Source organism: Chanodichthys erythropterus, chromosome 17, assembly GCF_024489055.1.
Source record: "Chanodichthys erythropterus isolate Z2021 chromosome 17, ASM2448905v1, whole genome shotgun sequence".
In the NCBI taxonomy this organism is placed as follows: Eukaryota; Metazoa; Chordata; class Actinopteri; order Cypriniformes; family Xenocyprididae; genus Chanodichthys; species Chanodichthys erythropterus.
In genome coordinates, this window is record NC_090237.1 from 204,854 (window position 1) to 217,559 (window position 12,706).

A 12,706-nucleotide genomic window follows, 5' to 3' on the forward strand; every position below is an offset into this window, starting at 1 on the left:
CGTTCTTCCAGTGACATTAAAACGTTTGTTCAGAGTTATCTGGTCTTTAATAATGTTCTCAAAACGTTAACACAAAAACATTATTCACACATCGTTCATGGGGTGTTTTTTTCCTGAAACATTTCAGTTGGACGTTCATCTAACGTGGTTTAAATGTTTCGACTTGTTTCAGAACGTTCACTAACATTCAAAAGTAACGTTCCCACAATGTTTGAAGAACGATGAAATGGAATGTTCCATTAAAAATAAAAAATAAAAATAGATGTTTTGAACGTTCATTGAACATTCAGAAATAACATTTTCATAGTAGTCTTAAAACATGTTTTTGTTGTCGGTGTATGTAGTACGGAGCCCCACACAGGAAAAAAAGAAAATCAAGCATGATTTACTAATTTGTTCCCTCGATTTGCTAAATCAGGCGCACAATTTATTATTTCATTCTCGCGGTTTGCTAAAATTTAGTCATAGCGCCACCAGCTGGTAGCAGGAAGTGTGGCAAATACAAATGACTGACATTGCCCTCCTATATTTATATACTTAAATTGCATTATTGCTGCATATTGCCCACCGTGCTCTGTTTCTGCTTCTGTTTATTTCTTTGTCATCATTTATAATTCATCAATTTAAAATCATCATGCAAGGGAAGTTGCGCTGGTCTTTTCTTCTCTATAGTGCGTATATCAGACTGAAATGCTTCGCAAACAAGAACAAATGTAGGGCGGTTGATTTGTGGTTTGCTATTGGTGGATCTCATGTGAGTGACAGGTTGCCCCGCCCTCATCATCAGAGAAGAGAAGCTGCAGGAGGGAGGAGAAGATATTCTGATTCAAGATTATGAATTTGACACAATAAAGATGTACACCAATAAATCATTTAGAATAAACACTGCTATATTTCATAATAAATGAGAATTGCCCATTTTAATTTCATGTTGAATTTAAACTGCCCTGCTGTAAACACACAGACATTTAACCTGTTCAACATCAAGTAACTAGTCATGTTTGCTGTTTGTCGTGATGGTGTTAGTGTCCTCATGTGCTGTAACTGTACGAGTGTCAGCCGTTCATGTGTCTTAATGAAGAGTTAGTTCAGTGTGAATCACGGCTCATGAGCAGCTGGTCTGGACTCACTTGAGTCTGCTTTAAAACAGCTTTATCTGTGTGTGTGTGTGTGTGTATGTGCAGTCAGATTTTGTTTAAACTGAGACTGAGCTGATTAAACTCATACAGATACTGCAGCTCTGTCTGTCTCTCTCTGCCTCAGCAAATCTCCTGTCTGTCTCATTAGTGTCTGACACACTGACTCCCTCAGGCGAGCCCACAGCGAGTGTCCGGCTCTCTCTCTCACACACACACACACACACACACACACACACACACACACACACACACACACACACACACACACACACACACACACACACAGCCTGTCAGAGAGACAGACAGGTGCAGTTGTCTGACAGCTGCTGGTTAACAGAGTCTCTCAGCGGTTTAATTGGAGGAAACTCAGTGAAACTCAGCGTGAGCGTGTGACCGTCAGCCCGTCGCTCTCTTTGAGCCTGTGCTCGTGAACGCCTCATCTGTAGTGCTTCACGTCCACGAATGAGCACCAACGAAAAGGGTGTTTCTTCTGTAGAGCCGCTGAGTTATATCTGTCACATCTGATGAAGTTTGCATCATTGCTTCTGTTATTTTGCTGTGGAAATAAATGTAATTGGCTCACATGTCACGTATAGGATCGTAACCTGAACCCGTCTGTCTCTCTGTCAGGTGTTATGTGGACGACAAGGTGTCTAAGGTGGCCTGGTTAAACCGCTCGAACATCATCTTCGCGGGCGAGGACAAGTGGTCTCTGGACCCGCGGGTGGAGCTGGTGACGCAGGGTCAGCTGGAGTACAGTCTGAGGATCCAGAAGGTGGACGTGTTCGACGAGGGCCCGTACACCTGCTCCATCCAAACCAAACAGCAGCCCAAGACCTCGCAGGTCTATCTCATCGTTCAAGGTGAGCGCTGAATGATTGACAGGCTGTCAGACCAATGACAGCTCATCATCTGTTAATCCCGTCAGCGCTGCCGTCGTTTCCAGATCAGATTAGGTGGTTGTGTGGGTGGGCAATATGGCACAAATACATCATGATTCTTTCTTTCTAATCAGTTATTAAACTTCAGTTGTAGCTAGGGTCATTCTGTGTCTAATCAACCAGAGGTCCCCGGCTTAAATTTTGGATTTTGTTCATAGTTTTTTTGTGTAAAGACAAACATAAATAGTGATGAAAGACAAAATATTAAATGTCACACATGTATATTTACGGAGTAATCACTGTTTTGTAGAGGAAGGTCAAAATGACCATTTTCACCTGAGATTTGGAGCAAAATTAGAGGAGTGTAAAAATGACTTCAGAAAGATGTCAGCATCATTATTTTATTTTCACACAGAGATTGGTAGATCTATCAGTAAAATCTGTATAAAAAGATTGATTTTACTGTATATTAGTAAAATCAATCTTTGTTTCATTGTATGCCAACAGTAACAGTTCAAACATGGCAAAAAGCACTTTTTGTGTTTTTGCCTCAAGTTTGCATGCCTGTAACTCAAGAACTATTAAAGATATCTTAAGATACATTTCTTTTGGTATCTTCATTTTAAAGGCCCTCGATGGTTCAATCCCAGAGATATGGAGATCTCAATGCGGCTCCATGAGTAAATTGGTCGATTGCACACATTTTCAGTGATCAAAAACCAAATGTGGGTCACTTTGCACACAGCTGATAAGAGGAATATCTGAAGAACAAATAATGTTGAAACTAGAAATGTATCTTGTGTTTTTGTATCATCTCAATTGTATAAAACATTCCTGTCTGTGTGTCATAACTATTCCTTTTCCAAAGTTGTCATGCCTGTGACTCTAAAAGTATTCAAGATATCTTAATATCCTTCTAGATTCTCATTCTTAATAAACTTTTCTTCAGTAATCTTCATTTTAAGGCTCTATATGGTTCAATCTCATGGATATAGGGATGTCAATGCGGTGTATTTGAACTCTTGGTAGCTTCAGAATGAACAAAATCCCATCGTCCAAATATCCCTAAAACTGATTCAGGTATAGATTCTTATAAACAAGTTAATGTGCCTCAGCTTGACCATTTTCAGTGGATTTTTGGCACTCAGAGACTTATGTTTTATGCAATTAGTTTGACAGAGGTAAACAAGATACATTTCTACTTTAAACATTATTAATTCTTCAGACATTCTTCTTTAAAAGAAAAAAGTATCAGCTGTGTGCGAAGTGAACCACATTTGGTTTTCAGCAACTGAAAATGAGTCATTTGAACATGGAGCTGCTTTGAGATCTCCATATATATGAGACTGAACTATATAGAGCCTTAAAAAGAAAGATTTCAAAAGAAAAGTTTGTTTAAAATGAAGATACCAAAAAGAAAGTTTGTTAAGAACCAGAATCTATAAGGATATTAAAGGACTAGAGTTACAGGCATGCAAACTTAAGCAAAAAAACACAAAAAGTGCTTTTTGCCATGTTTGAACTGTCTCTGTTGGCATATAATGACACAAATATTGATAAAGTCAACAGATTTCACTAACAGATCTACCAATCTCTGTGTAAAAATAAAATAATGATGCTGCCATCTTTATGAAGTCATTTTTACACTCCTCTAATTTGCTCCAAATCTCAGGTGAAAATGGTCATTTTGACCTTCCTCTACAAAACAGTGATTACTCAGTAAATCTACATCTGTGACATTTAATATTTTGACTTTCTTCACTATTTATGTTTGTCTTTCTACAGAAAAAATATGAACAAAATCAAAACTTTGAGCCAGGAAAGTTTCTGAAATTTGGTTGATTTGACACCGTATGACCCAACATTCAGATCAGTTCAGTTCAAGTTTTGTTCTCATCTGAGAGCGTCAGTGCAGTCGAATCAGTAAAGACTGAATATGAAGTATGACAGATTATTGTCATTTCACACAGAACGGTGTGTGTTGGTGTTTGAGTGTTGTTGACTCCGTTGAGAGTCGTCGTGTCTCTGTTATCTGTTTCTCGTGTCGACGCTCTCGTCACACTCTGCTAATTACAGCGAGGTCGTACGCAACCAGGGACGATCTGTAACTGCAGTTGTAATTTAATCCATAGACGTGTGAACATGACGGCCGTTTGTTTGGCTCTCCTTAATTACCCAGCGTTAATTTCACTCTCGTTACTCTGCCTCCGCTGATGAGAATGTCTTAGAGTCTGGACAGAAATACTCTCACAAGACTGATTATTTACTGTAAATAGTTATATTATACTCTTCAAGTCTTGATGTAGTTTTTGTGCTGTACTAGATTGAATGTTGATTATTCTCCTCATATACTCCATTGTTGCAGCTCCTCTCTTCCCAGTCTGTCAGGAGCGCTCTGTTTAGTTCCTGTCTCTATGAAGCCCCTCCTTCTGAAAAGCACAATGTGCTCTGATTGGTCGGCTGGAGCGGTGTGTTGTGATTGGTGTTTGGGAAATGCCCCGCCCCTTACCATAACCGCCAGTTTCAACACACTACTAACTAACTCAACCAGGCCCCGCCCCTTTATTCTGCGCATTAATTATTTAAATGAGGAATATTGTGAAGAAACTCAACGGAGGCGTTTCTCATGTCCTCTTTATACGTGTATTTCTGCATGAGAGAGTGTTCAAAAAGTATATTAAGTATGCAGTATGTACTCTGTGTGTGTGCAACACTGGGATGATCTACTGCGATTATCATAATGCATGCATGAGATGCTGTATCCCACAATGCAGTGCTCTCGGCTTGGTTTCTGAGCCTTTGACTGCAGGTTCCAGTGTTTAGTTTCTCTGATAAACATGATGTTGTGGTCAGATGGTCAGGTTCTCCTGGCGTTTTTGTTTTTGGCAGAGCTCAGGCCCTCACGGGAGCAGAAGAACGCCCATTCTCGTTTTCCATGCAGGAACATGTTCATTAGTCTTTTGTATTGTGTGCTGCAGTTTTGTTTTTGCAAAATCATAAATCTTTATACAATTAGAGAAGATCCACTTGGCTGTGCAAGTTTCTCTCAAGATTAATATGAGCAGCTCTGAATAAAGGACGCCTCCTGACAAAATAAATTACAGCCGAACGTCGTTCATCTTCAGCATCGATCAGACTGGAGGTTTATTGTTCTGCTTCAGACAGGAAGTGTTCGCTCTGACGATGGTTCGAGCTGCTTCTGATTGTTCATGTGAAATATTGATGAATCATCAGTATAAATTCACTGTATGATCACTGGAATAACTATAATTGACTTTAGATTTATTGTAAAATATATGTTTGCAGAATATTCATAGTGTGAAAGTGATCATAAGAACATAAACGACTTTGAGTGACGCGTCATTCACCCTGGGCGTCACTCATAAGCTCTTTTGCCACATTTTTTTGTTTCCATGGTAACAGCGCTCTCTCTGATTGGTGGATCTGTGATCAGGATTGTGGGTAGTGTTGTTGTGAACTGATATATATATATATATATATATATATATATATATATATATATATATATATATATATATATATATATATATATATATATATATGTATATATATAAGAATGTTAAAATTACGTCAGGTTCCTGTGACGGGTAGGTTTAGGAATAATGTAGGGAAGGGCCGTACTATAGAGACTTTTAAGATTTTGTCAAACATAATATGTCTTAAAATGTTGTCTTTGTGAGGTCCAACTAAAGGGCACACAATGTCATAAAATCCTCATCTTACTATCTTAGACCCCACAAAGTAGTATAAACAAGGATGTGTGTGTGTGTGTGTGTACCTGTGTGTGTGTACCTGTGTGTGTGTACCTGTGTGTGTGTTTGTGTTTGCGCAGTTATGAGGCTATTCTTGTCGGCTTGGAGAAACATGTATTTCTGTTAGAGATTTTCTTGTCAGTCCTGCTGCAACTACAGTTCCAATTTCATGCGTGTTAGAGAGAAAGACAGAGAGGCTGTGGAGAGAGAGAGAGAGAGTGTGTTTTAAGAAAGGCAACAGTGATTGGTTAAGGAGAACACAGAGAGTGGAGAGCAGAGCCACTGCTGTGAGGAACAGAGTCAATCTGCCACCTAGTGAACATCATTTATCAGACACTGACGACTGTCCATTTATAAACCTACAGTCGGACGGCGTGAGGTCTTCATCTCATCCTGAAGAGCTCCGAGCTCTCGTACCGCCGGATGCTTTAATGGCCTCGCATTCAACGTTCTATTTTTTCCCAGCAGTCATATTATATAATGTCAGTCCACTGCACCTTCGGCTCAAAGCGCTCTGTGTTTCCTGGTCTGCATAATTCCTTTATTGAACTCCTCCCTCAGACCGACGGGGGAGGAGCCTCAGCAGAGCTTACGATAGAAGGGGCGGAGTCTGGGATTAGAGTGGATTTCATCAGAAATATGATGACAGCGACGGAACGAGTGCGGATGAATCAGTCTCTCTCTGATTTATCACAAGTTTGCTTTGCTGAAGCTGCAGCTCTGAGTTTGTTTCAGTCTCACAGTAAATCAAGGAAATGTCATTAAATGGCGCGCGGGTTTGATGAATATGTGGGATTGTGTGCGCATTGATCAGACGTGTGTTGGCATAACGGATGAGTGTGTCTGCGGCCCGTAACAGATGATGTGTGTGAGATATTTCCACATGCGTTTGGCTTTATTGATGCTCTGCAGCATCCGCATTAAACACAGAGTTTATTATGAGCGCGTGTCACGAGACCCACAAATCTCCCAGCATCCCTCGGTGTTTCCCAGAGATCTCCGCTCACGCTCTGGTTTTTCTCTTTCAGTTCCTGCGATCATCTATAAAGTGTCGGAGGACATCAACGTGAACGAGGGCAGTAACGTGACGTTGACGTGTCTGGCCAACGGGAGGCCAGATCCCTCCATCACCTGGAGACTGCTCAACCCGTCAGGTGAGAGAGAGCCAATCAGCTGCTGCCAAATCTCGAACTATCACTAGTGCTAGTTCTGCAGGACTCTTGAACACCAGACAGGCAGAAAACATAGAAACCGCTCATAACACCCTAGCAACCGTCAGTCTGAAGTAACCGTGGGTTCGAGTGTCCGCATGTCCTTCAGACTCACAGAAGAACCTTCCATCGCTCTGACCTGGATTCTGTCAGCATGTTCTCTTTCTGAAAGTCGAGAGAAACGTGTGTGTGAGTCATGTGGAGCAGCTGTGGTTTGATTAATGTGTGTGTGTGTGTGTGTGTGTGTTGATCAGGGGTTTCAGGTTCACAGCGTATCTGTCGTCCTGAAGATCTTCCTCATCGACTGCTGCCGTCGCGCTGGGAGCCGCATTTACTGAAAAGAGCTGAATGCTGTTTAAAGTATTGACCAGCCGTGTGTGTGTGTGTGTGTGTGTGTGTGTGTGTGTGTGTGTGTGTGTGAGGCGCTGGATCGATGCAGTGATGTTTGGAGTCTCTGCTCTCCACAGAAGGTCACTAAAGGTCAGAGACGGGGGCCTTTTACCGGCTGGAACATTAATCAAGTGTGATCAGTGTAACTTTAAACCAGCACTGACCACTCAGTCTTCACATTAACCGACTCGTGTGTCATGTGACTTTAATCGTCTCAAACTTTGAAAGCGGCTTTGAAACACATCAAATGAGATTGTCTCCATTCACGGTTCTCGATTAGTGTTTCAGATTCAGTAAAACACAGATGACAGCAGAAGTTCATCCACCTATGACACACACACACACACTCACACATACAGCATTCGTGTGTGTGTGTGTGTGAAAACATTAAGTGTATTGTGTGTCTTGTGATCTTTCAGTTCTGCTGAACTTTGCCAATTTCATGGTTTTACATAAATTAGTATTCACTAAATAAATGCATTGTGCCTCACTGTGGTAAATGATGCTCATGAATAAAACAGGAGTATGCAAATGAGCACCCCCTCTGCTCACTCGTGCTCTGAAACGCTTTTCAACTTCCTGATGAAAAGCTGACCAGATCAGTGTGTGTGTGTGTGTGTGTGTGTGTGTGTGTGTGTGTGTGTGTTGTTTTTCTGAGCTAGGTTGCTGGATTATTATTCCTCACTCACTGATGTTATGTTAGTGCTGAGTTCAGTGCTGTGATCTGGAATAGGCTCACATGCTCCCTCTGCTGGACGAGCCAAACTATGATGATGATGATGATGATGTGTGTGTGTGTTTGTCAGCCGAGGCTCTGGACGTGGGCGAGTATCTGGAGATCTCTGGCATCGTTCGCTCTCAGGCCGGACGTTACGAGTGTAAAGCGAGCAATGACGTGTCCACACCCGATGTCAAATACGTCACCGTGGTGGTCAATTGTAAGTAGATGTTCATAAGATCTGCCTGTGTGACACGTGTGTGTTTGTGAGAACAGACTGATGTGTTTCTCTACAGACCCGCCGTATATAAAGGAGGTGCGGAGCTCCGAGACGCCGATCGGACAGGCTGGAATTTTGCACTGCGAGGCGTCTGCGGTTCCTCAGCCGGAGTTTGAGTGGTACAGAGATGAACGCAGGTCAGTCAACACACCTGTAACACAGCCAGTAATGTTTCAGTCCCTCCAAGATTTCGGCCTAAAATGACTGATTTTGCTGCGGCTTTTCTAAATATTTGCAGCAATATTTGCGGCATTTCTTGTGTAGTTTTTCAGTAAAAATACACTAGAATCAATATTCTTCTAACATTTTTATTACTTTTCTGAGTTCAAGAACCACTGGGCGTTGTCATTTTTAAAAGGAGAACTCTGATAATAACTTAAAATATAATTTCAACATTTTATTTCATATGTAACACCAAATAAAACCATTTTTTTTATTATAATATGTTATATTGCAGTGTTTCCCACATGATTTTATGAAAGAGGGCATGGTTGTCAGGTACTCTAGGGGGGTCTGGGGGTATATGCTCCCCCTTTAGAAAGGTTTATATATTTTATCATTCAATTTTGTATATTTTATGTATCAAATATGATACAACAGGCTTTCAGGAACATTTATTTGTGTATCTCTCAATCATCGTTGTATTCCTATTGCATTGCATTGTGTTTTGCCCCCCACAATAACAATTATAAAGCTTTTATCATAAAACTAAGAATATCTTCTTACCAAGACATATTATTAGGAGATATAGAGTGACAAATTATATTTATATGCATTTTATGTAAGTAGTCTGCTGTACTGTTATAAAGATCTCATTGATTTACATTTTTGGTCATATAAATAACAACTGCAGCAAACTGCAATTTTTCTCAGTTTTGGCCTAAAGGTAAAAACAAAATTCTATAAAATAAATTATTTTCTGACTATTATGTAATTATTTCAGGCAATACATACAGACACTGTTGATAAACTGAACCGATTGATGGAAATGCTGTCACTCAGAGCGTGCATGTTCGTGTGTGTGTGTGTGTGTGTGTGTGTGTGTGTGTGTGTGTGTGTGTGTGCTTTTGTTTATATTACATTGTGGGGACCAAATGTCCCCATGATGTAATATAAACCTGAGTTCACCTACATCGTGGGGACCAGCCAGCGGTCCCCACAATGTAAATGGGTTTATAAATCATATAGAATGAGTTTTTGTGAAAAAGTAAAAGTTTGCACAGTTTCCTGTGAGGGTTAGGTTTAGGGGTAGGGGCAGGGTAGGGGGATAGAATGTACAGTTTGTTCAGTGTAAAATGCATTGAAGTCTATGGAAAGTCCCCACAATTCACAAAAACAAACATGTGTGTGTGTGTGTGTGTGTGTGTGTGTGTGTGTGTGTGTGTGTGTGTGTGTGCGTGCGTGCGCGCGCGCGTGTGCGTGCGTGCGTGCGTGTGTGTGTGTGTGTGTGTGTGTGTGTGTGTGTGTGTGTGTGTGTGTGTGTGCGTGCGTGTATGAGAGAGAGAGAGACAGAGAGTTGTGTGCTTACAGTGGGAGCGGGATTGTTGCGGTGGTTGACTGACTGACAGATGCATTGCCAAAGCAACGGCACAAACAGTTGTTTATCGATCGATTCAACTTCAGCGCATATAGCCTACTTCAAAGTGGGCTTTCCTTTGGCTGAATGTACGTTGTAATGACGTCACACGACTTGTTCAGGCCCAAAATCTGCGGCAATTTAGAAAAATTGCAAGCCCCTCTGAATTTTGCAGCGTTTGCTTGATTTTGCGGTAAATTCTGCAATCACAGAATCGTGGAATCCTGGAGAGACTGATGTTTGGTTCTTAGAGCCTTCCCAAAACATGTATTTTTAACATTTGTTTTTGGTTAGCCAGAAAAGTTTGCTTTACTAACATAAAATGTTCTTTTTAGGTTTGCAGAACATTCCTCTAACGTTCCCTTAAAGGTGCCCTAGAACTTTTTTTTAAAAGATGTAATATAAGTCTAAGGTGTCCCCTGAATGTGTCTGTGAAGTTTCAGCTCAAAATACCACATAGATTTATTTTTTAATTCATTTTTTTAACTGCCTATTTTGGGGCATAATTAGAAATGAGCCGATTCAGGGTGTGTGGCCCTTTAAATCTCGTGCTCCACGCCCCAAGAGCTCGCGCTTGCCTTAAACAACATAAAAAAAAAGTTCAAACAGCTAATATAACCCTCAAAATGGATCTTTACAAAGTGTTTGTCATGCAGCATGTCTAATCGCGCAAGTAAAGTGTTTATTTGGAAGTTTACATTGATTCTGAATGAGTTTGAGGCTATGCTCCGTGGCTAATGGCTAATGCTACACTGTTGGAGAGATTTATAAAGAATGAAGTTGTGTTTATGAATTATACAGACAGCAAGTGTTTAATAATGAAAATAGTGACGGCTCTTGTCTCCGTGAATACAGTAAGAAACGATGGTAACTTAAACCACATTTAACAGTACATTAGCAACATGCTAACGAAACATTTAGAAAGACAGTTTACAAATATCACTAAAAATATCATGTTATCATGGATCATGTCAGTTATTATTGCTCCATCTGCCATTTTTTGCTGTTGTTCTTGCTTGCTTACCTAGTCTGATGATTCAGCTGTGCACAGATCCAGACGTTCTGCCCTTGTCTAATGCCTAATATTCATCTAACATTCCCCTAACATTCAACTGTTCCCCTAACATTCATATAACATTGGCCCAACATTCAACTAACGTTCCACTAACATTCAACTAACATTCCCCCAACATTCAACTAACATTTCCCTAACATTCTCCTAATATTCCACTTACGTTCCCCTAACGTTCTGCTAACATTCAACTAACATTCCCCCACAATTCCACTAACATTCCCATAATATTCAACTAACGTTCCCCTAACATTCCTTTAACATTCTCTAACATTCACCTAGTATTCATCTAACATTCCCCTAACATTCCACTGTTTCCACTTACATTCAACTAACGTTTCCAATAACATTCAACTAATGTTCCCTTAACATTAAACTAACGTTCCACTAACATTCAACTGTTTCCACTAACATTCAACAAACATTACCCTAACATCCAACTAACATTTCCACTAACATTCAACTAAAGTTCCCTTAACATTAAACTAACGTTCCACTAACATTCAACTGTTTCCACTAACATTCAACAAACATTACCCTAACATCCAACTAACATTTCCACTAACATTCAACTAACGTTCCCTTAACATTCACCTAACTTTCCACTAACATTCAACTGTTACCCTAACATTCAATTAAAGTTCCCTTAACATTAAACTAACGTTCCACTAACATTTGTCATGACCGGCTCAAGCCGCAACAAATAAAAGGAGGACTAGTAGATTCAACTAACTACATTCAACTGTTTCCACTAACCTAACTTTCCACTAACTTTCCACTAACATTCAACTGTTACCCTAACATTCAATTAAAGTTCCCTTAACATTCAACTAATGTTCCCCTAACATTCAACTAAAGTTCCCTTAACATTCAACTAACGTTCCACTAACATTCAACTAACGTTCCCCTAACATTCTACTGTTCCCCTAACATTCCCTTAACATTCAACTAACGTTCCACTAACATTCAACTAACGTTCCCCTAACATTCTACTGTTCCCCTAACATTCCCTTAACATTCAACTAACGTTCCACTAACATTCAACTAACGTTCCCCTAACATTCTACTGTTCCCCTAACATTCCCTTAACATTCAACTAACGTTCCCCTAACATTCTACTGTTCCCCTAACATTCAGCTATTTCCACTTAATTTAAACTGTTCCCCTAACATTCAACTAACGTTTCCACTAACATTCAACTAACGTTCCCTTAACATTTACCTAACTTTCCACTAACAATCAACTGTTACCCTAACATTCAGCTATTTCCACTTACATTAAACTGTTCCCCTAACATTCAACTAACGTTCCACCAACATTCAACTAACGTTTCCACTAACTTTCAACTAATGTTACCCTAATATTCAGCTAATGTTTACCTAACATTCAACTAACATTTTTTTATTTTAGTATTATTCATATACTATTATAGTGTTTATTAATATTTTGTTATGTGCTTTTGTCAGTTTTTGTCTTTTTTTAAGTATTTTTCTATTTAGCTTTAAGTTACTTTAATTTTACTTTACTAAAATAAATTAAATAAAAAGTAAATAATGTCTTAATCTATTACAGTTTTTCTCAGTCGCTTTGGTACATTTCTCGAATCAAACTCACAATTTGCAAAACAGTAAGTGCATTTCTCAAAACATTTTGTACAAATAGCAAA

General features: G+C 39.7%; 1 protein-coding gene across 2 annotated transcripts in view; it reads left to right on the forward strand.

The window, feature by feature from the left end:
• Positions 1-12,706, forward strand: part of lsamp (limbic system associated membrane protein) — a 171,204-nt gene that overhangs the window by 155,023 nt on the left and 3,475 nt on the right. For both annotated transcript variants that reach the window (XM_067365730.1, XM_067365729.1), the window contains 4 exons: positions 1,770-2,002; positions 6,822-6,947; positions 8,201-8,332; positions 8,409-8,529. In XM_067365730.1, the coding sequence (XP_067221831.1) occupies positions 1,770-2,002; positions 6,822-6,947; positions 8,201-8,332; positions 8,409-8,529 (612 nt within the window). The remainder of the gene's footprint in view (positions 1-1,769; positions 2,003-6,821; positions 6,948-8,200; positions 8,333-8,408; positions 8,530-12,706) is intronic.